This window comes from Lithobates pipiens, unplaced genomic scaffold (assembly GCF_037356315.1).
Source record: "Lithobates pipiens isolate NorthernLeopardFrog02 unplaced genomic scaffold, aLitPip1_a1.2 Scaffold_8, whole genome shotgun sequence".
Taxonomy (NCBI): Eukaryota; Metazoa; Chordata; class Amphibia; order Anura; family Ranidae; genus Lithobates; species Lithobates pipiens.
Window position 1 is genome coordinate 595102168 of NW_027507903.1, and position 27936 is coordinate 595130103.

The 27936-nt window shown below is 47.6% G+C and overlaps 1 protein-coding gene across 2 annotated transcripts in view; it reads left to right on the forward strand.

The window, feature by feature from the left end:
* The window catches only part of LOC143961249 (A.superbus venom factor 1-like), a 251857-nt gene that overhangs the window by 133406 nt on the left and 90515 nt on the right, over window positions 1-27936 (forward strand). For both annotated transcript variants that reach the window (XM_077470484.1, XM_077470485.1), the window contains exons 26-27: window positions 7292-7393; window positions 9918-10062. In XM_077470484.1, coding sequence (XP_077326610.1) covers window positions 7292-7393; window positions 9918-10062 — 247 coding nt within the window. The remainder of the gene's footprint in view (window positions 1-7291; window positions 7394-9917; window positions 10063-27936) is intronic.

Here is a 27936-nt window from a genome sequence, read left to right on the forward strand (position 1 = left end):
GTTAAGATATATGCCGAAGTTCTTGCCCAGAGACTTCTTCCCCTCATCCCCTCGCTGATCCATCCGGATCAGACGAGCTTCACACCGGGTCGGCAGGCATCGGACGCCACCAGGAGGGTTGTTGGTGTTATCCAATACGCACGGACCTCTCGGACGCCTTCTCTGCTCCTCTCATTGGATGCGGAGAAGGCGTTCGACAGGATCCATTGGGGCTACATGGAACGGGTCCTACAGAAGTTTGGCTTCGGTGGGCCGATCCTCTCAGCTATTCTCGCTCTTTATTCCGCCCCTTCAGCACGGGTCTTCACCTCTAATATGCTGTTGTCTCCTTTTCCTATATCGAATGGTACCAGGCAAGGGTGCCCCCTCTCCCCTACAATTTTTAATCTTTTGATTGAACCACTAGCTGAAAGAATTAGATCTCACCCTCAGATTGCAGGCATTCCCATGCAAGAAGGCCCCCATAAAATTAACTTATTTGCAGATGATATTATCCTTTTTCTAACCCTCCCACCCTCATCTTTACCACAGGCCCACCAAGTACTTCAGGAGTTTAGCTTGATCTCCTACTACAAGATACATTTTTCAAAATCAATTATCCTAGACCTAAGCACTAACCCATCCCTCTATACTGATTTGAAGACCACGCTTCCATATACTTGGAGCAAATCCACTATCCCCTATCTAGGACTTCAACTTTCCAGGTCAGCTCAGGATTTAGCGGATGCCAACTTTCCTCCACTTATCGATAAACTATCCAAAGAGGCAAGCAGACTAGCTAGAACTGAGCTTTCATGGTCAGGACGCCTTGCATCCTTCAAGATGCTGATGCTCCCTCAAATTTTGTACATATTTAGAGCGCTGCCTGTCCCTCCCTCCGGGAAACATTTTTCCGGACTTAATTCTCTAATGCACAAATTCATTTGGTGCTCCAGGAGACCGAGATGCTCCAAGATGCTGCTGATAAAGCACAGGCTGGCGGGAGGTATGGGTGTGGTGGATCTTAGAGATTACTATCTGGCATCCAGGCTTGTCCAATTGAAACACTGGTTCAACTCTACCCAGGAGCCAAGGTGGTGCAGTATTGAAAGAGCCCTCTGCCCTACTCGGGACCTAGGGCTCTTCCTTCTTACAGACTCCATTAAACAGTGGCCCCTGCGTCGGCTTCCCGATACTCTTCGAGCTTCTTTGCAAGCTTGGAGAGAACTCCTTAAGTCCACCCCACAGAACATTAAATTAGCCGACCTCCCTATCCCGTTGCAAGCCCTAGATTTTATCATTCCTAATCTCACGGTAAAGGAATGGGCTGAGAAGGGGATACGGAGGCTGCAGGATCTTTTTCAGGGACCCCTACTGATCCCATTCCAATCCCTATGATCGCGCTTCCATCTGAAACCTTCTGATGCCTACAAATATTGCCAAATTTCTCATTTAATGAAGGATAGTAAGACTACTCATGTAGTACTAGCAGACTCTCTTTGGAACTTCTATGCTGCCACTCCTACATTACCCAAAGGAATATCTTTATTCTATAATTTCTTCCAACATAAGCTTACCTTTGTTAAATCCCGTCCCTACCAGCGCTGGGAGGAGGACTTGGGGAGGGCCTTCACAGAGGTACAATGGTGCCATGCGTTTAGAGCGAACTACACAGCCTCCAAATGTGTTGGGCACTGGGAGATAGCCCAAAAAATAGCCTTGCGGTGGTATCTTACACCGTATAGGATTTCGAAGTTTGGCCTGGCTAACTCCTCCCCCCTGTGCTGGCGAAGTTGTGGGGAGGTGGGTAACCTCCTCCACATGTTTTGGTCCTGCAAGCACCTTACCAGTTTCTGGAACACCATATTTTGTGGTATATCCAGCCTCACCGGTTTCCTTTCCGCCCCCGAACCAGGTTTGGCTATTCTCAACCTTGGCATTGAAAATATCCACCTAATTTCAGAGTTGTAGTATCCCATATTCTTCTGGTAGCCAGAACACTGATAGCTAGATACTGGAAAAATAATCAAGCACCCAACGCCTCAGAGGTATGGGCAACTACCAATCTACACTACATGTATGAATCAACCCTAGCCCTCAGGCTTGGAAAAAAATTAAAGTTTGATAACAATTGGCAAATGTGGGACACATCGCATAGGAAAACACCAGTTACGTGAATCCATGACCCGTTGACCAATTACTCTTATTAGGATGCGGAGACCACACGGGACCACTCTTGTGCCTACTAATTCTCAACTTTGGGCATATGACAGACCAGTTTCTGACAGTTTCTTTCTTTCTTTCCTTTTCCCTTGTTTCTTTCTTTCCCTTTCTTTCTGTCACATGTTATGTTCAGTTTAATTCTTAGTTTGATCACCCAATATCTCATCCACCTCTCCATTATTCTCCGTCCTCCCCCCTGCCTGCTCACTACTTTAATTTGGAATATTGGAGTGATTATATGGCGGAGGGAGGCTCGGTCGTCCCCCTACCTGCCCCCCCATTTCGCACTGATCCTTTTTCGGTGTGGTGGGTGGGCGGGATCTGGAGGCTGGGAGGAAGGACTGGGAATATATGTTTATCTGTATGAAGACATATAGCCAAATTGACAACAGCGATACATGTACTACATGGGCTTGGTCTTAGGCGTGGGCCGTAGGTCCCCCCTCTGCTCCCGGCTCTTCCTCTTATTTCTTTATTTCTTGATTTTTTGATATGATATAACAGTTGGGGAGATGTGGAAATTACTCTGTGATTACTTTGAAATTACTTTGTGATTACTTTGCGACTATCTTGTGAGTATTTTGTGATTATTTTGTGATCATTTTCTGATCTCTATGTGATTTGTATCTTGATTATACTGTGAAATTCTTCTAATAAAAACTATTTACAAAAAAAAAAAAAAAACGTGAATTTTTGCTTGCACGTGATTGAATCATGTGCGTCATCAAAGTTTCACCTCTTTCACCAAGCTCTGAAGATAATGGCCTTGCAAAGGGCAACTTCCATTGTCAAGGGGACAGTCTATTTGTCTTTAGTAAATCAAGCCCATTGCGATCAAGTTCATTTAACCACTTGGGATCCGCGCTATTGCAAAATGACGGCAATAGCGCGGACCCACATTTTCGGGACTACGTCTATTGACGTAGTCCCGGTTACGAGCGGCCTGCGCGCCCCCTGAGGGGCGCGCGCGGCGCGCTCTGTGATCGGCGAGTCCGTGAGACTCGCCTGATCACCGATCCGTGTAAGGGGTCGATCCCGACCCCTTATCACGTGATCAGCTGTCAGCCAATGACAGCTGATCATGTGATAAAACGGAGCCGGTAATCGGCTAGTATTCCTCCTCGCGCTGACAGCGCGAGGAGAAAAAAAAAAAGCCGATCGCCGGCGGCCGTGTTCGGGACATCAGTCCCGATCACGGCCAGCAATTTAAAAGGACACCTGCCCCCTGCCAGTGCCCACCTGCCACCCGCAGTGCCATCCTGAAATAAAGTAAGTGCCCCCCTGTCAGTGCCACCCAGCAGTGCCCATAGTGCCCACAGTGCCACCCAGCAGTGCCCACAGTGCCACCCAGCAGTGCCCACAGTGCCACCCACAGTGCCACCCAGCAGTGCCACCCACAGTGCCACCCAAAATCTGCCTCAGGTGCTGCACCCCAGTGCCGCCCATCAGTGCCCAGCAGTGCCGCCCATCAGTGCCCAGCAGTGCCGCCCATCAGTGCCCAGCAGTGCCACCTATCAGAGCCACCTATCAGTGCCACCTATCAGTGCCCATCAGTCCCATCTATCTGTGGTACCTATCAGTGCCCATCCGTGCCACCCATCCGTGCCACTTATCCGTGCCACCCATCCGTGCCATCTTATCTGTGCCCATCTTTGCCCATCAGTGCCGCCTTATCTGTGCCCATCGGTGCCGCCTTATCTGTGCCTATTAGTGCCGCCTTAACTATGCCTATCAGTGCCCACCAGTGCAGCCTATCAGTGCCCACCAATGCAGCCCATCAGTGCCCACCAATGCAGCCCATCAGTGCCCACCAATGCAGCCTATCAGTGCCGCCTAATCAGCGCACTTCAATGAAGGAGAAAAATGACCCGTTTGCAAAATTTTATAACAAACTATTAAAACATGATTTTTTTTTTTTTTTTTTTTGCATCTTTTTTTGTTTGTTTAGCAAAAAATAAAACTCCGAGCTGTAACTAAATACCACCAAAAGAAAGCTCTATTTGTGGGAAAAAAATGATAAAAAATTCATTTGGGTACAGTGTTGTATGACCGCGTAATTGTCACTCAAAGTGCATCAGCGCTGAAAGCTGAAAATTGGTCTGGGACTGAGGGGGGTTTAAGTGCCCAGTAAGCAAGTGGTTAAAGAAAAACATATAAACATACAAAAGTGACAGCAGAAAAAAGACCAAGTGGTCCATCGTGTTTTTTGATCTGTTTGCCTCAAGCATGTTTGAAACCACTTAGGCCTCATGCACACGAGACGCAGTTAAACGCGCGTTCAGATGCAGTTGGACAGTTTTTTCAACTGCACCTGAACTCATTCAATGTTATCCTATGTGTCCATGCACACAGTCTCGTTTTTTTCCGTTTATATGCAGTTGCGTTTAATCTCGTTTTTCCAGAAGCAAAAAAATGCGTTCAGAAACAAAAATTTCTGCGTTTCAGACGCAAAACGCGGCAAAACGCGGTAAAACGCGGCAAAACGCCGCTACCGCGTTTAGCCGCGTTTGCGTTTATATGCGTTTTTAAAGGTGACCTTTTTTTTTACATTAAAAATCTCAAAAATGATTGCAAATGATGAAAAACCATTAGAAAAATATTTTAAACAATTGCAATTGCAAGTGGACAATCCACAACTTGTGGCAAGTGACGTGGCAAGTGGACAATCCACAACTTGTGGCAAGTGACATGGCAGGTGGCAAGTGATGTGGCAAGTGGACAATCCACAACTTGTGGCAAGTGACGTGGCAGGTGAAGTGGCAAGTGACGTGGAAAGTGGACAATAGACAACTTGTGGCAGGTGACGTGGCAAGTGACCTGGCAGGTGACGCGGCAAGTGACTTGGCAGGTGACGTGGCAAGTGGAAAGTCAACAACTTGTGGCAGGTGATGGGGCAAGTGATGTGGCAAGTGGACAATCCACTTGTGGCAGGGGATGTGGCAAGTGACGTGGCGAGTGGACAATCCACAACTTGTGTCAGGTGACGTGGCAAGTGGACAATGCACAACTTGTGGCAGGTGATGTGGCAAGTGATGTGGCAAGTGGACAATCCACTTGTGGCAGGTGACGTGGCAGGGGACGTGGCAAGGGACGTGGCAAGTGGACAATCCACAACTTGTGGCAGTTGATGTGGCTGGTGACGTGGCAAGTGGACAATCCACATCTTGTGGCAGGTGACGTGGCAGGTGACGTGGAAAGTGGTGTGGCAAGTGGACAATCCACAACTTGTGGCAGGTGATGTGGCTGGTGACGTGGTAAGTGGACAATCCACAACTTGTGGCAGATGGCATGGCAGGTGACGTGGAAAGTGGACAATCCACATCTTGTGGCAAGTGACGTGGCAGGTGATGTGGCAAGTGATGTGGCAAGTGGACAATCCACAACTTGTGGCAGGTGATGTGGCAAGTGATGTGGCAGGTGATGTGACAAGTGGACAATCCACATCTTGTGGCAAGTGACGTGGCAGCTGACGTGGCAAGTGACATGGCAGGTGACGTGGCAAGTGACATGGCAAGTGGACAATCCACATCTCGTGGCAAGTGACGTGGCAGGTGATGTGGCAAGTGACGTGGCAAGTGGACAATCCACAACTTGTGGCAGGTGACGTGGCAGGTGATGTGGCAAGTGACGTGGCAGCTGACGTGGCAAGTGGACAATCCAAAACTTGTGGCAGGTGACGTGGCAAGTGACGTGGCAGGTGACGTGGCAAGTGATGTGGCAAGTGGACAATCCACAGCTTGTGGCAAGTGACGTGGCAAGTGGACAATCCACAACTTGTGACAGGTGACGTGGCAGGTGACGTGGCAAGTGAACAATCCACAACTTGTGGCAGGTGACGTGGCAAGTGACGTGGCAGGTGAAGTGGCAAGTGACGCGGCAAGTAGACAATCCACAACTTGTGGCAGGTGATGTGGCAAGTGACGTGGCAGGTGATGTGGCAAGTCACATGGCAAGTGGACAATCCACAACTTGTGGCAGGTGATGTGGCTGGTGACGTGGCAAGTGGACAATCCACAGCTTGTGGCAGGTGGCATGGCAGATGACGTGGAAAGTGGACAATCCACATCTCGTGGCAAGTGACGTGGCAGCTGACGTGGCAAGTGACGTGGCAAGTGGACAATCCAAAACTTGTGGCAGGTGACGTGGCAAGTGACGTGGCAGGTGACGTGGCAAGTGATGTGGCAAGTGGACAATCCACAGCTTGTGGCAAGTGACGTGGCAAGTGGACAATCCACAACTTGTGGCAGGTGACATGGCAGGTGACGTGGCAAGTGAACAATCCACAACTTGTGGCAGGTGACGTGGCAAGTGACGTGGCAGGTGATGTGGCAAGTGACGCGGCAAGTAGACAATCCACAACTTGTGGCAGGTGATGTGGCTGGTGACGTGGCAAGTGGACAATCCACAGCTTGTGGCAGGTGGCATGGCAGATGACGTGGAAAGTGGACAATCCACATCTCGTGGCAAGTGACGTGGCAGGTGATGTGGCAAGTGACGTGGCAAGTGGACAATCCACAATTTGTGGCAGGTGACGTGGCAGGTGATGTGGCAAGTGGACAATCCCCAACTTGTGGCAAGTGACGTGGCAAGTGGACAATCCACAACTTGTGGCAGGTGCCGTGGCAAGTGACACGGCAAATGCAAGTGTACAACTGCTCTCTATGCTGCTGCTGCTCACTCTGATCAAAATAGCAGAAATAGTTAAAAAAAATGCTTTGAGAGCTTGGGGAGGGTCTACATGATGTTATCTTTATAAACGCGTTTAAACGCAAACGCGTCTAAACGCGTCTAAACGCGTCTAAACGCGGCATGCAAACGCGGCAAAACGCGCGTTTCTAAACGCGCGTTTCAGCTTTTTTTTAACAGAGGTTTCATCTGCGTCTCGTGTGCATGAGGCCTTACTGTTGACTGACTTACTAAGCATAGGATTCTACTACAGTTCTCAGGGGACAGCAGGAGTAAGGAAAAAGTTAAATCATTAAATGTACAAATTTTCTTGATTTTCTAAGATGTTTTGAACTCTAACATATGATGAACTGATGTATTTTTGGCTTCCGTGTGTCATGCTTATATTTTCTCTTTTGTCTAGGGTGGAAACAAAAGAACTAGCAATGAACTGGAGACTACACTGACAGCTTTTGTTCTTGTGGCCATTCTGGAAAGCCAGGAGATATGTCATAATCATGTTTCTGTAGGTGACCAGACAAGATTTCTTTTCACCACACATTTACCTCATACAACTCTCTCTTCATATTCTTGTATTTCCTTATCATGTAAAAGAATAGGCACTATAATTATCTTTCCGGGGCCCCATGTCTTGAAATGTCACCACTTCACTGCTCTCCAGCCATTGCAGGTATTCTACTCATCAGTTGGGTCAAGTATCTGCTCTCCTCACTGCATGCCATTGTTTCTTGTGTTGGCATGTATGTCTGTAAGGATGCCTGTGATTGGCAGGCTGTTAACACCAAATTTCCAAGCTCCCACCCCGCTTCTTCTTGGATAGGACAGGGCCCCACCTGCAGGTAGTTTATAGCCTTTGCCATATTGTGTCTCCTTTGCAGAGGTATTTCCACAACATCTCGGGCCGTTAGCTTTTATATTCACAAGAAAGGAGTGTCCACGCCAAAGTTATAGTTTCAGCACTTTACTGTTGGTCATTAGTGATGGCCGAACAGTTCGCCCGGCGGTCGTTTCGCGGCGAATTTCGGCTGTTCACGATTCGCCCGAGTTTTTTTTATCCTTTTTTTTTATGAAAGTTTATTTCCTTTTTTTTTAACTATTGAGAGTTTGCCAGGAAGGGGGGGGGGGGAGTCATGTCATTAGAGGGCCAATGAGAACTGCCTCTGTGTGTCTGTGTAAATCCAGGTAGTGAACAGGCAGCAGCTTCAGCTGCCCACAATTAAAATGGTTGCAGTCAGACTCAGTGGAGGGAGATTTCTGCAGCATATTTGGCAAGTAATTACAGTATATATAAAATAATATACAAAGTGGTTGGAGGGAAGCTTCAGAATGGCAAAGGTGTCTTTTATTACAAATTATGTGAGCAGACTGCAGATGCAACAAATAAGACAAAATAACATAAAAAGTCAATGTGCATAACTATTCACTAGGGCTGTTATTGATTAAAAATTTTGTGTTCGATTAATACATTATTTATATTACATATTTACACACGATCGGACTATCCGGAGTCCGCCGGACAATCCGCCCGTGTGTGGGCTCCGGCGGACTTTTTGTTCCCAAAAGTCCAGCGGACTTAGAAAGAAGTTTTGACCCAAAATTGGACAATCTGCCCGTCTGTGTGCTAGTCTGCCAGACTTTTGAAATGAACAGACTTGCCCACACACGAAGGAAAGTCAGTTCATTTTGAACGTGGCTCCAGGTAGATGGGACTAGCGAAGGAAGTGAATGACGCCGCCTCCACCTCGCTGGCCACCATCGCCTGGTATGGATTTAAAGGGAAACCTCTACACTGAAATAACGGCGTGGGGGTCCCCCCAAAGTCCATAGCAGACCCTTATCTGAGCACGCAGCCGGGCCAGTCAGGAAAGGGGGTGGGGACGAACGAGCGCCCCCCCCCCCCTCTTGAGCCGTACCAGGCTGCGTGCCCTCAACATGGGGGGTGCTTTGGGGAAGGGCACCCCCCCACCTCAAGGCACCTTGTCCCCATGTTGATGAGGACAAGGGCCTCTTCCCTACAACCCTAGCCATTGGTTGTCAGGGTCTGCGGGTGGGGGGGAGCCCCCTTTAATAAGGGGGCCCCCAGATTCCGCCCCCTCCCTATGTGAATGAGTATGGGGTACAATGTACCCCTATCCATTCACCTGGTGAAAAAAGTGTAAATAAAAAAATACAACACAAGTTTTTAAAATAATTTATTAGACAGCTCCAGGGGTCTTCTCCCGTCTTGGGGGGCTTTCTTCTTCGTTGTCGCCACCGTTCGGGGGTCTTCTTCAGACTTCGGGGGGTCTTATCCCGATCTTCGGTTCTTCTTGCCGGGCCTCTGCTATATTCTTCGCTATATTCTTATAGCTCTTTTACTAGCGTTGGCCGTGTCTTCTGTCACTGGCGCCGCTGCCGCCGCTGCCGCCGCTGCCGCCTTCTTCTCTTCTCTTCTTCTTTTCTTCTCTTCTTCATCCTTGCGATGTTGACATGACACTCTCTCTGGCCGCAATGGCAGGTACACATTGTACAGCAACTTATATAGGGACAAGGGGCGGGGTCACCCGGAGGATGCTGGGAATGTGACATCATAAAGGTCAGGGTCAGCATGTGACATCACCCGGTGACCCCACCCCTTTAATAAGGGGGCCCCCAGATTCCGATAAGCCCCCCGGCCGCAGACCCCGACAACCAACGGCCAGGGTTGTCGAGAAGAGGCCCTTGTCCTCATCAACATGGGGACAAGGTGCTTTGGGGTGGGGAAGCCGCAGGGCCCCCCATCCCAAATCTAATGCGGCATTAGATTGCGCACAGGTGGACATCATTTCACTATTTATGTGACTTCTGAAGGTAATTGGTTGAACCAGAGCTTTTCATGGGCTTCATAACAAAGGGGGTGAATACATATGCACATGTGGGGGGTTTTAGCTCAAAAATTGGTGGTTGGGTGAAAATGTCATATTTTTGTCACTTTAAAATATTACATGAACTGACCTATCTATGAAGCATCTGAATGTTTCTCATGCTGTCTGTATTCTTGCTTTCCCCAGTTTGGTTCAATTGAAAAGTCTATGGCATTTCTGAGACTAGCCTATCCCTCTCTGCAAAATCCATATTCTGTTGCTATTACATCCTATGCTCTTGCCTTAGCTGGAGGACTTCAGGACACCAACACATTGATGGCTGCATCTACAGGTATGTGCTTCTGCTATTCCACAAGTAACTGGAAACATTAACAGTCCAGGTGTTCTGAATCATCAATATTACAATTGTTCTGTTTAAAATGTCACTTTTTCCATTGAAATGCCTCCTTAGAACCTGTCTGTCTGGTCAGTAATGATGGACGAACACATGTGGTATCACCATACTCAGGAGGAGTAGCAGAATGTGTTTTGGGTTGTAGTTACAAGTAGTGATGGACGAACTTCCGACGGGACATTTCGTGAACGCGATCCGCGAACGTGCCCAAATGTTCGCAAACCGCAAGGTTCGCAGCGGACCCCATTCACTTTAATGGTAGGCGAACCTTAAAAACCTCCAGGTCATATTTTCAGCCATAGAGACTGAGCACTGACACCAGCACCGAGATAGAGAGCACTGACACCAGCACCGAGATAGAGAGCATTGACACCAGCACCAAGATAGTGAGCACTGACACCACACCAGCACTGCCAAAGAGAGCACTGACACCAGCACCGAGATAGAGAGCACTGACACCAGCACCGAGATAGAGAGCACTGACACCAACACCGATATAGAGAGCATTGACACCAGCACCGAGATAGAGAGCACTGACACCACACCAGCACCATGATAGAGAGCACTGACACCAGCACCGTGATAGAGAGCACTGACACCAGCACCGAGATAGAGAGCACTGACACCAGCACCGTGATAGAGAGCACTGACACCAGAACCATGATAGAGAGCACTGACACCAGCACTGAGATAGAGAGCACTGACACCACACCAGCACCGTGATAGAGAGCACTGACACCAGCACTTATACCAGCAACCCGGTGCGGGACCCAAAAATATGACACCGCTCAACCTCTTAAAACAGGAGGGTAGGGGCATATAGTATGGTGTGCTTTTTTTGAACAAGTGAGCAAAAGGTAGAAAAAAGGTCTGTGTGCTAGATTATATAAATCGTTTATAGAGTTATGCATATACTGGTCACATGTGCTTAATTCCTCCGAGATCCATGCCTCATTCATTTTTATAAATGTGAGGTAGTCAACACTGTCGTGAGCGAGGCGAGTACGCTTATCAATCATGATCCCCCTGCTGCGCTGAACGTCCTTTCGGACAGGACACTGGACGAGGGGCAAGCCAACAGTTCCATTGAAAATTGGGCAAGCTCTGGCCAGGGGTCAAGCCTGCCCATCCAGTAGTCCAGGGGTTCATCACTTCTCAGAGCATCCACATCGGCCTTTAACCCGATGTAGTCGGACATCTGTTGATCTAGGCAATCCCTGATGCTGGATCCGGATGACAGCTGTCGATGGGTCGGCTGAAAGAATGATCTCATATCAGAAGTGACCAACACATCTTCAAACCACCCTCTTCTTGGATTGGTACCCGCAACTCTTTCTCTGGGAGTGGGAATTCCTCTGCCAGTGCACGCAAAAGCAGAATGCAGCATTTCTCTAAGCAAGGCCTGGAAGTGCTCCATTCTGACAGCCCTCTGTGATGGTGGTAACATTTCTGCCATTTTGTGTTTGTACTAGGAGTCTCAACGAGAGATCACGAGAGAACGATATGAAAGAACATATGGAAAAAGACCTGGGGTGTGCCAAAAGGTCCCATGGTCAGTATACCTAAAGGGGGCAAAAAGAAGGGTAGCTTAACAAACAAGTTTATTAACCGTAACATAACATCAGTCAGTCAAATGTCTGAAAGCCTGAGCCATCCCAACATGCGGATCCGGGATGTATCTGGCGAAACATGCAGAGTTCCACCTCCCCAATTTCTTAATTACATCGGGCAGGAATCCCCTGACGAGAGGCTGTCGAAGCTGCCCCATCCTGAATGAATGACCTGAAAGATCTGCCGGGTTCAAACCCAGATTAGACCATAACATCCGGCAATGCCCAGTGAACTGTGCCATAGTGAGGGGAGCGTGAGGGAAGGGTAACAACGGGCTGTCCCTCGGCTTGCCTGAAACCAACTCCCCGAGTTGATCCAAGACTGTCACAGGGCACCAAGCACTGCCGGTTCTGAAATACCTCACATCCGTACCAGCCCCAAACTGCTGAGTCTTACACGCAGTCAAATGCAACCTGTAATGGTCTGGATGCCTAACCAAAAGACCTACGGTGAGTACTCGTGAACCCGGGCCGGTACGGGTTAACTCACCCAGCCTAAGGAACCCAAAAAACGCCAAATAGATGGCAGCTTTAAGAACCAAACTGAGGAACCTCCCAAAAGACAGCCAGTAATCTCCTGACCGAAGAAGGGGGGCTACTCCTCAGGAAGCCCCTTAGAATGGCCTTAACAGCATGAGCAGAGAAGATGGAAGATCTATTTGGATCCTGCAGGGACAGATGGTGCTTAACCCCCGCTAGATAAGTCTTGATGGGGCCATGTGACAACTTCAATTGGGAGTGGCAGAAAGCCACAAACACCAACAGGTAACGAACATCATACCCATGGAAAGACGGGTATCGAGACCGAAAAAACCTGGAAAGTATTCCAGGCCGAGGCATACGCCTTCCTGGTGTTAGTAGACAATAACACGTTGATTAAAGCTGCTGCATCCAGCAAATGGGAATTCAGTCCAACCTGAGAAGTGATGGCTGCGGGAATGGTGTGGCATAAAAAAAATGGCCGCAGAAGTCTGCATGCGTCGCGCATGAGCAGCCACTGGCGCGATGAAAAAAAAACCAAGCTCCCAGAACCTGTTCTTCCTCAGAGTTCGTACAGGTAGTCGTTAACTGCACGTTTCTGCTGGAGCAGCCTATCAAGCATATAGAAGGTTGAGTTCCATCGCGTCGGGCAATCTGACTAGCAGATTGTGTCACCGCTGAATGTCAGCAAGGCGAGCCATGGGCGTGTAAGATCTTCTGAAATGGGCCAAGATTTTCCTTGCCTGCCGCAAGATGTCATGGACCCCAGGGTATTTGACAACGAATCGGTGCACGACCAAGTTTAAGACGTGTGCCATGCATGGCATGTGTGTAATTTTGCCCTGTTTCAATGCGCGAAGCAGGTTGGCACCGTTGTCACACACCACTTTACCAACTGTCAGATTGAGCGGTGTTAGCCACTGATCTGCCTCTGAACGCAAAGCTGAAAGGAGTGCAGGGCCAGTGTGGCTCTTGGCTTCCAGGCACAACAGATGCAGCACACCATGGCAACGTCTCACCTGGAATGTCGAATAGGTTCTGGAGTACTTGGGCGGCGAAGCGGAAGAGACGCTAGGAGGAGGAGGAGTCAGCCGAGGAGGAGAGGGAGGATGGAGTAGGAGGAGGAGAAGAAGAGGCAGGCCTGCATGCAATCCGTGGCGGTAAAACCAAATCTACACGGATGCCACGGGTTACATGCTTGACGGCCGTCAGAAGGTTCACCCAGTGGACAGTAAAAGTTATATACCTTCCCTGCCCATGTTTGCTAGACCACGTGTCTGCGGTCAGATGTATCTTGGCACCGACACTGTGTGCCAGAGATACATTCACTTGCCACTGAACATGGCCATATAGCTCTGGGATGCCCTTCTCTGAGAAATACTTCCTTCCTGGGACCTTCCATTGTGGTGTTCCAATGGCCACAAATTTTCGAAAGGCCTCCGAGTCCACCAGTTTATATGGCAGTAGTTGGCGGGCTAACAGTTCTGAAAAGCCAGCGGTCAACCATTGGGCAAGAGGGTTATCCGGCGTCATCACTTTTTTACGCTCGAACATTTGGCCCACGGAAGCCTGCCCTTTTCCAGAAAAACGTGAGGAAGGCATGATGGAAGGGGGAGTGGAGGAGAATTCTGAGGAGAAATGAGAAGGAGAAGTAGAAGAGGCTGGACGTTGAGAGCCTGGAGTGTGGCTTTGTGGGTTCCTTTGCTCCCACTGGGCTCGGTGATGGCAGCTCATGTGCCTTCTTAAGGCGGTCGTCCCTAGGTGAGTGTTGGGCTTACCGTGACTTATGCATTGACTGCAAAGGCTGCAGATGGCAAAACTATTGTCAGCAGCGGACACGTTAATAAAACCCCACACTGCGGAGCCATGTGCCGGCTTCCTGGGAGCGCCAGATTTGACCGTACATGGTTGATGCTTCGCTCCTGATACATTAGCAGTCTGGTTCGTCCCTCCTGTGCAATATAAGTTCCGCCTGCTTCTCCTTCCTATCTGCTGGTCCATAGCTCTCTCTGAACTCCCCTCCTCTTCCTCTCTTGTGGGCACACACGTGACATCACTAGACAAGTCATCATCGACATCACCTTCCCCACCGCTCTAATTAGAAATCTCTGAGAAGGCAGCAACACCGGGGACCAACCTCCTTGGGCTGATCTGGGTACTGTCATCAGACTTCTGAGTGGCGGTTGTTGCTACCTCCTCTTCCTAATCCAGTGCCAAGAATGGCTGCGCATCGGCAATGTCTTGTGATGGATCGGAAAATAATTCCTTTGACTTAAGAGGAAGGTATATGGTGGTGATGGTGTTGGTGGTAGTGTCTTTGGGGGTGCACACAGCAGAGAGTAAAGAGGGTGCAGATCGAGAGGATGAGGAGGGTGCAGAAGAGTAAGGCTGAGTGAGCCACTCAACCAAGTCTGGTGCGTCCTTTGACGTAATCGAACGCACCTTCTGCAATTTGCCACTTTGGCTCAAGCCTGTTGCTCCTGTATTACACCCCTATATAATGTACACCAAATAGTACACCTATACCAGTCCTTAAAAGGACCTTTGTGGACCTAATAGTAGCTAGCTAGTAGCTAGTGAATTGCAGATTGTCCCTGCTCCAAACACCAAACTGTCCCTTCCTACACTAAGAAAAGAAAACTGCAGAATCGGTCAGCACTGCATTGCACTATAATATGCTTTCTATATTTGAAACAAAGTATATTATAAATGTATTACAACCCTATATACTGTACACCTATACCAGTCCTTAACTTTTGTGGACCTAATTGTAATAGCTAGTGATTACAGACTGACTGTCCCTGCTCCACACAGCGTCCTTTCCCTATACTCACCAAAGACAGAATGTAAAATGGCCGCCAGATCAGGTCTATTTAAAAGGTAGGGGGTATGTCAATGTGCTGAAATGTCTCAATTGGCTGTCCTGTACCCCATGATGGATGTGTCATGGGTCAAAGTTCTTCACAATGTAAACGAATATGCCTGCCGCGAACAGCGCCAGCAGTCCGCCGGTTTGGCAAATCGCGAATGAGCAAAGTCTGCTGCAAACTGACTGCCGGGCGAATCGCAAGGCCATCTCTACTGGTCAGTATGGTCTCTTGCTGACTTGACCCCCATCCACAAGAAGCTTAATTCTTTAATAAGACACAGGAGTGGTAACCAATACCGTTTTACTTCAGCTGTTTGCTGTAAAGAGGTTTTTACAGTTTTTTGACATGTAACATTACCAGACTTTTCGACGGACTAGGTCCGACGGTCTTCCCAATGCACTTTGGGCGGAGTTCCAACAGACTTTCCAAACAAACGGACTTGGCCACACAAAAGCACACCAAAGCCGGATGGATTCAAACGTGATGATGTACGACCGGACTAGAATAAGGAAGTTCATAGCCAGTAGCCAAAGCTGCCATAGCGTCAGTTTTCGTCCGTCGGACTAGCATACGGATTTTTCGACCAGATTCGAGTCCGTCTGAAAGATTTGAAACATGTTCTAAATCCAAAGTCCATCTGATTTTTAGACAGCGAAGGTCAGATGAAGCCCACACATGATAGAATTGTCCGGTGGATTTGTTCCGTCAGACCTAGTCTGTCAAAGTCCGGTCGTGTGTACATAAGAAGACGGTGACTTTCCTAACACCCATCCTTGCGAATAAGTAACACTAACTGATGGAACATGGAAGAAGTGGGGAGAATCTAGCTAGCTATACTAGCACTAGACAGGAGGGGAGAGTGGCTGCAATGGCATAGCTCCCAACTGTCCCTGATTTGGAGGGACTGTCCCTGATTTGGAGCAATGTCCTTCTGTCCCTCATTCCTCCTCGTTTGTCCTTCATTTCGGCCTGATCTATATAGTTGTATATAAAATGCACTTTTCTCTTTCCTTCATTGATGGACACAGCTCCAGTAATCTTGACCGTAGGGTGATTATGCCACCTTCAGGAGAGGACTAGGCAGAACATGTATACATGTGAAAAACAACATAACTTTACAGTTCCTCCCAGGGGAGCGGTCCCTCTGGTAATAACCCCTCAGCCTGCTTCCTGCAGCTCAGTTTTTTTCTGCCTAGTGAAGGAGAAGGACCTAGGCTCCCTGCAGGACCATTGGTCCTGGGATTTTTTTCTGGATTTTGCCTTTTGCGCAAGATTTTAAGATCCTGTGATCTGCTATAAACAGCTGGCTACGTGACAGGCTGGATAATATAGATTCTTGTAGTCTCCCCAGCCTGGCCATCGAGCGTGTGCAGACCATAGCTATGTGCTGGGTCAGCCACGACATGCCCATCAGGCTCCAGGGGCGGCCGGTGAGTGCAACGCTCCAGGGCACACGTATGACCAGACTACCGATGTCTTTGTCACAGTGTGCCGTGGCCAGAAGTCACCCCATACTGCTCGGGTGTGGGTCTGTGATGGGATGACCCCAGATCATCCGGGTGGTAAGTACAGCTTTTCCTGCCTCAGCAGGATTGAGCATTGGGCATTCCCTGGGAGGTCGATTAGGGGGTCCCTTTCCTCCCTATCTTCTCTCCCTGTCCCTATTTTCCTCCCCCCTGTGGGGGATGCTGCATGACCCATGTGGGAGACTGCTGAATTACTTGGGCTACTGAGCGGTATGTGTACCTGAGCCAGGGGTCCTCCGGGGACTTTGATCCTGGATTGGGGGCTGCGCTGGTTGTCTGTGTCCCTGGGTTGTCTGTGGTCTCTCTGCTGGTGTCTGTGGGCTCTGTATGTGCTGCCGCCATAGCGCTGTCTGCCGCCATTATCTCTGTTCATTCACTGTGTACAGTTAATTATGATTGTCTGCTATACAGGGCGCTCAGTGGCCATTTTGTTTTAGACTTAGTGTGTTTTTTCTCTTCATCGCTGGTCCCTGTACCTCAGAACAGCACCTGTAGCAGCACTCGGTCGGGGTGGTGAGTCCTGCGGTGGGGACCCCACAGTCTGCAGCAGCTAGGAGGGTGGGATTGAGCACCTGTCCTATGTCCTCAAGGGTGGCAGACAAGGTGGGTCAGCATGGCTTCAGAAACTGGTGTTTCTTCCCCAGAACTCCCTGCAATTGCAACCAGCTCGCCTGCAAACAATGCAGTACCTTTGAACGCTCTCTCGGTGATCCTTGAAACATTCGTTGCCAGGGTGAAGGCGGTGTGCGGGTGCAAAGGTGGTAAAAAACGGCCCCTGCCACCCCCCGTCCTCCGGGGAGAGCTCTGACTCGGGCCCCACAGTGACTGGCAGCCCCTGCTCTGATGTGTCAGAGGACGCTGACTAGGACTGATTGGACAGTGAGGATGATTCCCCATCCTAGTCCACGCAAGACAAAGCGCTAGTTGGAGCACTTATCAGAGCTGTGCGTGATAACCTGAAAATTCAGGATACAGCAGGATCCTCTGCTGAAGTAGCGGTCCCTTTTGGGTTCCATAAGCCAGCCTGTACACCTAAGGTGTTTCCGTATCTGACTTATTTCGATAAGTTAAGTTCGATAAGTACGATAAGCATTACCCCTTTGAGGAGAGCCTTGTTAAAAATGGTCGGGTCCTCCAGTCGTGGACCCCCCAGTATCCAGGTTAAACAAATTAACCACGATCCCAGTAGAGGGGACTCCTGCATTTATAAACTCTACCAATAGGAAGGCGGAGGCAGTGGCCCATTCCTTGTTTACGGTAGTGGGGTCAGTGATACGACCAGTGCTGGTCACAGCTTTAGTGTCGCAGACACTTACTGAGTGGGCAAAACTATTGCACCGTGAGTTGGAGAAGCAGCAGGCCTCTCCTGTCTTCATGGAACTGTTAGTGCATGGCCTTAAGTACATCTGTGACACAGCCCTGGATACGCTTCCCTTGCTCTCCAGAGCGTCAGTTTCAGCAGTGGTGCTGCGGTGCCTGATTTGGCTGAAATGCTGGTCTGTGGACTAGGCATCTAAGAAAGCCTTGACGGATCTACCCTTCCTTGGTGAGCGGCTATTTGGAGCCTCGTTGGATGACATTATTAAGAATGTCACAGGTGGGAAGAGCACCTTGCTCCCACAGTCCAGGAAGAGTAAGGAGCCACGCCGCTGGCAAGGGCCCCCATTTTCCACTAAAAAGAGGCTTTTTTCGTCCTCCCGGGATTTCAGCAAAATGCACCCAGTTCGGCCGGGGCGACTACCGAGGGACAGATGCGGCCCTGGACTCGCAAGCCTAACAAGCCAGCGAGCAAAAGTGCTTCCGCATGAAGGTTTGCCCCCATCCGTCACTCGAGTGGGGGGTCGCCTTTAGGAGTTTGCAGCCCGGTGGGCCTCTCGGCTGCCCGACCAATGGGTCTGCGAACTGATTGCATCGGGCTACAAGATAGAGTTCCTCTCTTTGCCACCAAACAGATTCTTCCCCTCCAGCATACTCTTAAGCCCAGCTTGCCGGGAGGCCCTGTTGAGGGCAGTAAGGGACCTGTTAAACTGCAGGGTGATAGTGCCTGTTCCGTAAATGGAAAGGTTACAGGGGTTCTACTCCAATCTGTTTGTAGTCCCCAAAAAGGAAGGGGTACGTCCAATCTTGGACCTGAAAGCCCTCAATTGCTTTGTGAATGTACAGAGGTTCAGAATGGAATCAGTTCGCTCTGTAGTCACTGCACTCCATCAGGGGGACTCCCTGGCATCTTCGGACATCCAGGACGCGTACTTGCACATACCCATATGCCTCAGGCATCATAGGTTTCTGTGATTTGCAGCAGGGGAAGACCACTACCAGTTTGTGGCTCTCCCCTTTGGCTTGAATTCAGCACCCAGAGTCTTTACCAAGGTATTGGCTCCAATTTTGGCATTGTTGTGACAACGTGGGATCGCAATTGTGGGTTACCTAGACGATCTCCTCCTGAGAGCAGTTTCCACCTCAGAATTAAAGGAGGATGTGGCAATCACCATGCAAACCCTGCAGGAATTTGGGTGGGTGTTGAACCTCAAAAAGTTGGTGCTTGTGCTGACTCAATGCCTGGAGTACCTAGGCTTACTGCTAGACTCAGTGGAAGCAAGAGTTTTTCTCCCTTCAGACAAACTGCAGACTTTCAGAGCCACGGTGAAGCTGTTGATGACCTGCAAGTGGTCATCGCTGCACTTCTGAATGCGAGCCCTGGGGCTCATGGTGGCTTACTTCGAGGTGGTACCGTACGCCTAATTTCACACCAGAGTCTTGCAGAAGGAGATATGGACAAAATGGGACAAATATCCATTATCCCTGGATCGACAGATTCGAGTGAGCCAGTTAGTCAAGGATTCCCTTCTCTGTTGGCTGAGATCTTCGGCACTTCGGTCCAGGAAGTCGTTCCTACCTCTGCATTGGACAGTGATCACAACGGACGCCAGCCTGACCGGCTGGGGTGGAGTACTGGGGGTACAGTAGACCCAGCGCCTCTGGTCGAGAGAGGAATCCAAGTTGTCGATCAATGTGCTCGAGCTCTGAGCGATCATGCTATGCCTCTCCACATGGTCAATGAGACTAAGAGGGCTTTTCGATCAGGATCCGGTCAGACAATGCCATGGTGGTGGCATATGTCAACCACCAAGGAGGAACAAAAAGCTCGGCTGCAGCACAGGAGGTAGCTCATATCCTTCGGTGGGCAGAGCGGCATGTACCGGCCCTGTCGGCCATATACATTCCGGAAGTAGAAAATTGGCAGGCGGACTATATAAGTCGCCAGATACTGGACCAAGGAGAGTGGTCGTTGCACCCGAAGGTGTTCTGGCTTCTGTGCCTGCGGTGGGGCACACCAAATGAAGATCTCCTGGCCTCTCAGCTCAATTGAAAGGTGCGGAGGTTCGTATCCAGGACAAGGGATCCTTGGGCGGATGCGTCAGACGCGCTGGTGGCTCCATGGGACCAATACCAACTGATTTACGCCTTTCCTCCATTAAAACTGTTACCACGTCTGCTCCTCAAAGTGGAGGCCAAGGGGATCCCAGTGATATTGATTGCCCCAGACTGGCCTTGACTTCCTTGGTACACCGACCTAGTACGCCTGGTGGCGGACGCTCCCTGGCGGTTACCGATGCGAGAAGACCTTCTGTCTCAAGGGGTTCAATTCTCCATCCTGCTTTCCCGTCACTGGCTTTAACGACATGGCAGTTGAAAGCCTGGCGCTAAGGAACCAAGGTCTGTCGGACTCAATAATTTCCACTATGCTTAGGGCACAAAAATCTTCTTCTCGGAAGATATACCATCGTACGTGGAAGGCTTATATCTCCATGTGTGAGGAGATCCGCGCACCGATTCCGTTTCCAGCATCCTGCTGTTCCTACAGCAAGGAGTAGACCAGAAACTGGCTTTAAGCACCATCAAAGGACAGATATCAGCCTTGGCTATTTTTTTTCAATGACCCCTGGCATCTCACTCTCTGGTGAGCACCTTTATACAAGGGGTCCGCCATTTAGTCCCTCTGGTGCGTCCACCCTTGCCTCCGTGGGATCTGAACCTGGTGCTATCAGAGCTTCAGAAACCGCCGTTTGAGAACATCAGGGAAATTCCTTTCTTGACTCTTTCTCAGAAAGTGGTCTTCCTAGTGGCCATTACATTGGCCAGGAGGGTTTAGGGACTGGCGGCCTTGTTTTGCAAATCGCCCTATCTGGTGAGCCACAAGGATAAGGTGGTGTTGCCTCCGCAACCTTCTTTTCTACCAAAGGCTTTTCACCTCAATGAAGACATTGTGTTACCATCTCTGTGTCCTAAACCGACACATCCTGAGGAGGTGGCCCTCCATTCACTGGATGTGGTCCGGGCTTTAAGGGTTTATCTGTCTGCCACGGCTCCCTTCCAGAAGTCAGACTCTCTGTTCGTTTCGGTAGCTGGTCAGAAAAAAGTATTGGCGGTTTCGTCGTCCACCATTTCCAAGTGGATCAGACTGATCATGGTCCAGGCTTATGCCTTAAAGGGGCAGGTGCCCACCTTTTCCTGTCACGGCCCATTCCACCAGGGCAATTGGGACCTCTTGGGCCTTCCGAAATCAAGCGTCAGTAGCTCAGGTGTGTAAGGCGTTACTTGGTCGTCCATTCACACCTTTACAAAGTTCTACAAAGTGGATGTAAGTGCATTTTCTGATGCCTGCTTTGGCCGCAAAGTTTTGCAGGCGGTTGGTAATGTTGCAATTTTACTCTCTTTCTTCTGTTAAGAGAAAGTTACCTCTTTTGAATTTAATGCAATTTGATGCATAGGCTGACTGCAAGTTCTACTGCGCTTGATTCAGATGGTGACTCCCCCATTGGGGAGCACCTATAGTTGTGGGTGAAGTTATGTTGCTGTTTCCACCCCTCGTTATGACACTGCTTGGGGATGTCCCTACGGTCAAGATTACTGGAGCTGTGTCCATCAATGAATGAAAGAGAAAATAGGATTTTTGTACTCACTGTAAAATCCTTTTCTCTGAATTTCATTGATGGACACAGCACACTCCCCTCCTATTGGTTTATGTTATACTGCTTGTTGACGTACTGACGTACCGATGTCAGGGACATCGCCCCCATCAGTGAACCGCCTGTGTCCTCCAGCAAGAGAAGCATGTCATCGGCATAGAGCATGATCTTCTCCTGTAGGTCACCGTACCTAAATCCTCGAACCTGCGGGCAATTCCTCACCTGAGCTGCAAGGGGCTCGATGGCCAGAGCAAAGAGCAAGGGGGACAGGGGACTTCCCTGCCTCATCCCCCTGCCCAGTGCGAAGGCACGCGACAGTCTGTCCGATGAGCGTATGGCAGCCTGTGGAGTGTCATACAGAAGTTTCACCCATCGTATAAACCATAGGCCAAACCCAAACTTGGCCAATATGGGCCATATATATCTCCAGCTCACACTGTCGAATGCCTTATTGGTGTCAAGAGACAACAGTGCTCTATGGCCAAAGGAATCGGAAGGGGTCTGCATATTCAAGTATAGCCTTCTAAGATTGGTCGCAGTTGATGTGGGTCACATAAATCCTGCCTGATCCATATGAATAATGTACCTGATTATCGTATTGACTCTAAGAGCCATTACCTTGGCCAGTATTTTAAAATCGCTCTGTAGCAGCAATATTGGCCTGTAAGAGCTAGGGTCCAACGGTCCTTGCCTGCCTTAAGTAATAGCACTATATTGGCTTTGGACATAGTGTCTGGTAGCTTCCCTGACTCAAAGGAGGCGCTAAAAACCTCTAACAGTTTGGGTAGGAGTATCTCCCCATATTGGGTATAGACTTCTACAGGAATCCCATCATCCCCTGGGGCCTTGCAAGTGGAGAAGGAAGCAGCGGCCCTCTCCACCTCTTCCAAAGTGAGAGGAGCCTCAAGTTCCATCCGCTCCTCACATGTCAACACTGGGAGATCCAAAACCTCCATACATTCCTGGAGTTCTCTGTCAGTATAATTGTCACAGGATTGGTACATGTCACATAGAAGGATGCCAGTTCCTCTATGATAAGCTCAGGGTCATTCACCAAGCGTCCCTGGGAGTTGCATATAGCTCCAACGGTCGGGAGGCTTGTTGTGCCCTAGCTATCCTAGCGAGCAGCCTACCCGTTTTTTACCCCTCCTCGTAGAATGCGTGCCTGGTAAAGAACCTTTTACATTCCGCGGCGGAGGATCTCACTCGGTCCAGGGAATCCTGAGCCGAGATCCATGCCTCCTTCATGGATTCTGACAGGTTTGTAATATACGCCAGCTCCAACTGTTGTTTTTCACATGTACACATGTTCTGCCTAGTCCTCTCCTGAAGGTGGCGTAATAACCCTACGGTCAAGATTACTGGAGCTGTGTCCATCAATGAACTTCAGAGAAAGGGATTTTACAAGGAGTACAAAAATCCTATTTTTATCTATAAAAGTGTATTCTGATTTCTAAATTGCTGCATTTGTAAATTCCAAAAGCCAATATAAAGGAATAGTAGTGGTAAAAAAAAAAAAAAATGTGGGTTTAACAAATCTTGTTTTTTTGTACAATTCTCCTTTAAGGGGCGTGGCAAGGGGTGTGTCCTATGCGTGTCCTATGTGTCCTATGCCTGCATACTTTTGCTGATAGGTGTCCCTCATTCCCATCTCAAAAAGTTGGGAGGTATGGTAATGGGCCAAAACTGCCACTAGTTGACAACATACTACAGAATAATAACAACCTCATGCAGTTTAGCCACTTGACCACTGGAAGATTCCCCCCCCCCCTTCATGACCAGGGCATTTTTTGTGATACAGCACTGCGTTACTTTAACTGTCAATTGCACAGTCGCACGACGCTGTACCTAAAAAAATGAATATAATTTTCCTACAAATAGAGCTTTCTTTTGGTGGTAGTTGATTTTTGCGATATAAAGAAAAGAAAAAAAAAATTACAATTTTGAAAAAAATATATATTTTTTATTTTCTGCTATAAAACACATCCAATAAAAAAATTTTAAAAATCTAATTGTTTCATTAATTTTTTTTTTTTTTTTATATATTTTTTACTGAAAGGCTTGAGTGATACAAAAAAACAACAGACAATCGGTAAGCAATCACAGATAGTCATGAATCGACTTATAATCTACAGCAAATCAGTAGAATTATGCAAAGCAACCCTCTAGACACCAGAGGGGTATCAAGCCCCACCTTTTATATTTATATTTGCAATTTTAAATTATATAAAGAAACAGGTAAATAACGATGTTATTAACACACCTTAACTGGAAAAAACAGATGAATAGTACAATTCAAACAATTTTCCTGATATCAGTCCATGGTGACCATTGTGCATAGAAATTTGAATATTTTCCTTCCATACTAGCCAGTATCTGCTCGTATTAAACGTCTCATCTACTCTTCTGACTAATTCTCCCATATTGGGGGGACAGGGGGTTTTCCATTGCTTAGCTATCAAGAATCTAGCCGTAGACAGTATCTGGACAACTATCATTCTGAGGGGTGGCGGGTATTGATCAATGTCTAAACTTAGTATTGCCAGTTCAGGGTAACCTGACATAAGAATGCCAGTAACTTTAGAAATCAAGGAGAATACCCCCCTCCAGAAACTCCTGAGGTGGGGGCATTCCCAAAGCATATGGAGTAGAGTGCCAACTCTTCCGCAACCTCTCCAGCAGTTATTGGAACTGCCCTGTATAAACTTTGCCGTAATGAAAGGGGTGTAATACCACCTAAGTAATATTTTTTGGGAGACTTCCCAGTGCGTTATCGATCTGATGTATCTGCCGTTACTTTTAATAACCTTTCTCCACTGATCGTCCGTGAACTTCACAGAAAGCTCGTTCTCCCATCTATGAAAAGGGGACGTTTTTGTAAATTGGTTCTTGCTTTGTAGTAAATTTTAAAAATAAAGAGATTCCTCTTTAACTTTAGATACATCAGATCAGAAAGCCCATGCTTGGTGAGGAACTGATATGGAGGTGCCCTGATGTTGAGTTAAAAATGATACAATTCTTAGATAAGTAAAATACTCTGACCTGGTGATGCAGAATTTGTACGCCAATGACTCAAATGTAATAAGCCTGTCATTCTCCATTAAATCTGAGACCAATGCAATACCTTTTTTTACCCAAGCCCTCAAATCCAGATTCTCGACATAAGTACCTATGGATATAAGTGGAGTAGAGATGTCAATAAGGGGTGAGATAGCACTACATTATTGAGAAAATTTCTCCATGTATCCACTACGAGTTGTACGATGGGGAAATCCGATTTGAAGGTCTTATTGGTAAAAGAAGACGCTAATAGAGTGGAATATGGCGTGCCGGGCAGAAGCCAAGAACCCTCAATCAAAGCCCACTGTTTCTCCACTGGAGGACATATCCAGTACTTCATTTGGTCTAATAAGCTCGCAAATATAATAGTCTTTTAGAATAGGCAGACCCATATCGCCAATGTCTTTCTTTATGAATAAATAGGAATGGGAGCATCTGGGCTCTTTATCTCCCCATACAAATTTATTTAGCTGCGCTTGGGCCGATTTAAAGAATGACATAGGGATAGCAATTGGTAAGGCCCTGAAGTGGTATAAAAGCTTTGGAAGGATTAACATTTTGTAGGCTTCCCATCCAAGACAAGTAAAACTTTTTTAGCCTATTAAGTTTCTGTTGTATAGAGGAGAGAAGGGGCAAAAAGTTGATTTTGAAAATACTAGAGCTTGGTGACAATAGGTATATACCCAAGTATTGGATGGGTTTATCCGTCCATGGATATGGGAATCGTGAGGCTAAGAACGATCTTGTTTTTTCTTTAACATTAATCGCTAATATATTAGATTTGGAAGGATTAACCTTATAGTATGATATCTTATTGAATTCTTCAAGGGTATCGTGTGCTGCTTGTAAAGAGGAGGAAGGGTGTTTTAGGGTTAAGATTACGTAATCTGCAAATAGTGTGATAGAATGGGTATGTTTGGGTGTGGAGATGCCTAATATATGAGGATGAGTGCGGATCGTTTCTGCCATAGGTTCCATCAAAAGGGCAAAAATCAAGGGTGACAGCGGGCACCCCTGACGTGTGCCATTAGTGATGTGAAAGGAGTCAGAGAACATGCCTTCAGTGTAAACCATGGTCGAGGGGTTAGAATATAAGGCTGAGATAGCTGAATTAATAGTCCCTAGAATACCAAATTTGTCGAGCACCTGACCCAGGTATCCCCAGTGGACCCTATCAAACGCCTTCTCTGCATCTAATGTTAGAAGCAGAGAAGGGTCACCAGAAGCCTCTGCCGCATGAATCAGATTTATGATCCTCCTGGTTGCATCCGACGCCTGACGCCCCGGAATAAAGCCCACCTGACCATTTCTGATCAATGAAGTCAGAATGCTTGACAATCTATTAGCCAGAATTTTTGCAAAGACCTTCAGGTCTACGTTCAATAAAGAGATTCTGTGGTTTGTCAGGTGGCTTGCCAGGTTTTGGTAGTGTTACAATTGTGGCGGTTAACATTTCCGATGGGAAGGAGGAGTCCGCTGTGGCTTTCTCAAAGGTTTTAAGAAGATGCCGGCCTAGAATTGGGTAGAATGCCCGGTAGTATTCTGCCGAGAATCTGTCAGGACCAGGTGATTTGTTTAACGGCATGGCCAATATTGTTTTAGATAATTCGCTTAAAGAAATAGGGTCATTTAGAGTGTCAAGTTGTAATTGAGTAATTTTAGGGAGTGATATTCTCTCTAGAAACTCACGTATCATATCTGGGGATGGTTGTGGGATGGACGGTTCATCTTTTAAATTGTAAAGGGCATTGTAGTAATCCCTGAAGGCATTGGCAATATCCTTTGGATTGGATAGTTTAGAACCAGTAGTTGGGTGGTAAATAAAGGGGATTTTCTGTTGGACTGATTTTTCTTTTATTTGTCTAGCTAGAAGTTTCCCTGCACGGTTGCCTTGTTGGTAAAATCAAGCTTTCCATTTTTTAAATGACCGATCTTGTTGTGCAATCAGTAATAATCTTAGCTCATGTCTTAAGTTGTCTAGTTTAGAACTTGTAGAGGGATCAGGTGCTTTTTTATTCATGGAGTCTAAATGCTCTATTTGGGAGATAAGGGTTTGCACCTTCAAATTGGTCTGTTTTCTGGCCGTACAACTCATTTTTATGAGAATTTCCCTCATGAAAGCCTTGTGAGAGTTCCAGAGGATGAAGGGGTCCGACACAGACTGGGCATTGATTTCAAATAAGCTTTTCAGTTCAGCTGCAATTTCCTTATTACATTTCGGATTTGAAAAAAGAAAAGTGTAATTTTTCCATCTATTGGCCCTAGTTTCTGTGCGCCACCCCTCCACCACAATGGATATCGGAGCATGGTCCGACCATGTGATGTTGTGGATAGATGACAGGCTGACTTTTTGAAGTAAGAATTTATCAGTTAGAAAGACATCGATTCTCGAGTATGTTTTGTGGACACTAGAGTAGTAGGAATAATCGCGTTCTGTGGAATGTTGACACCTCCACACATCGAACAGGCTTTCAGAGGCCATGAAGCGCGCAAGGGTAATCCTGTCTCTGGCTCTAGAAGGACTCAGAGATACATCTAAAGATTGGTTGGGTATAGCGTTAAAATCACCGCACAATATCAGATACCCCTTGCGCACTGCATTCACCTTCTTCCACACCTTATGCAAAAAGGATAGTTGCTTGGCATTAGGCAAATATACATTTACAAAAGTGTATACTGTGTTATTGATTTCTTCTATCACAATAATATATCTTCCTGACTGGTCAGTTTCAACATGAGTACATTTGAATGAGATCAACTTTCTGATTAAGATAGCCACTCTATGTTTCTTCTGTGCGTTTTAACAATAAACTGTAGGGAAGTGGCTATTTTGCAGTTGTGGATGTTTGGAATCACGAAAATGCGTTTTCCTGCAGACACAAAATATCACTCTGCAATTTCTTCGCTTCCTTCCAAAGTAGTCCTCGTTTATGCAGACTGTTCAGCCCTCTGACATTAAATAAAGTAACTTTAAAACCCATCGTACAGAGCACCGAGGTTGGGCTTTGCCCAGTAGTTCGGGGTTATATCAGAGATTATAGGAACTGGTCCACACTAAACTGCTGTGGATATGAGCAGAAAAATTCAAACGGAGCAAAAAAAACAAAACAGGAAAATAAGTATATCACTGAAAAGCTAGTCTGGTCTCCAATTGTTGTGCTGCTTGTAAATATATTGGTAGTCCGTAGGCCTACTACTGAGGCGCCACATAACAATGACCAACACTCTGTACACTTGAAAGTGTGCAAACAAAAAGCAAAAGAAAAAAGAAGTAAAAACAGGCGATTCAAAAGAA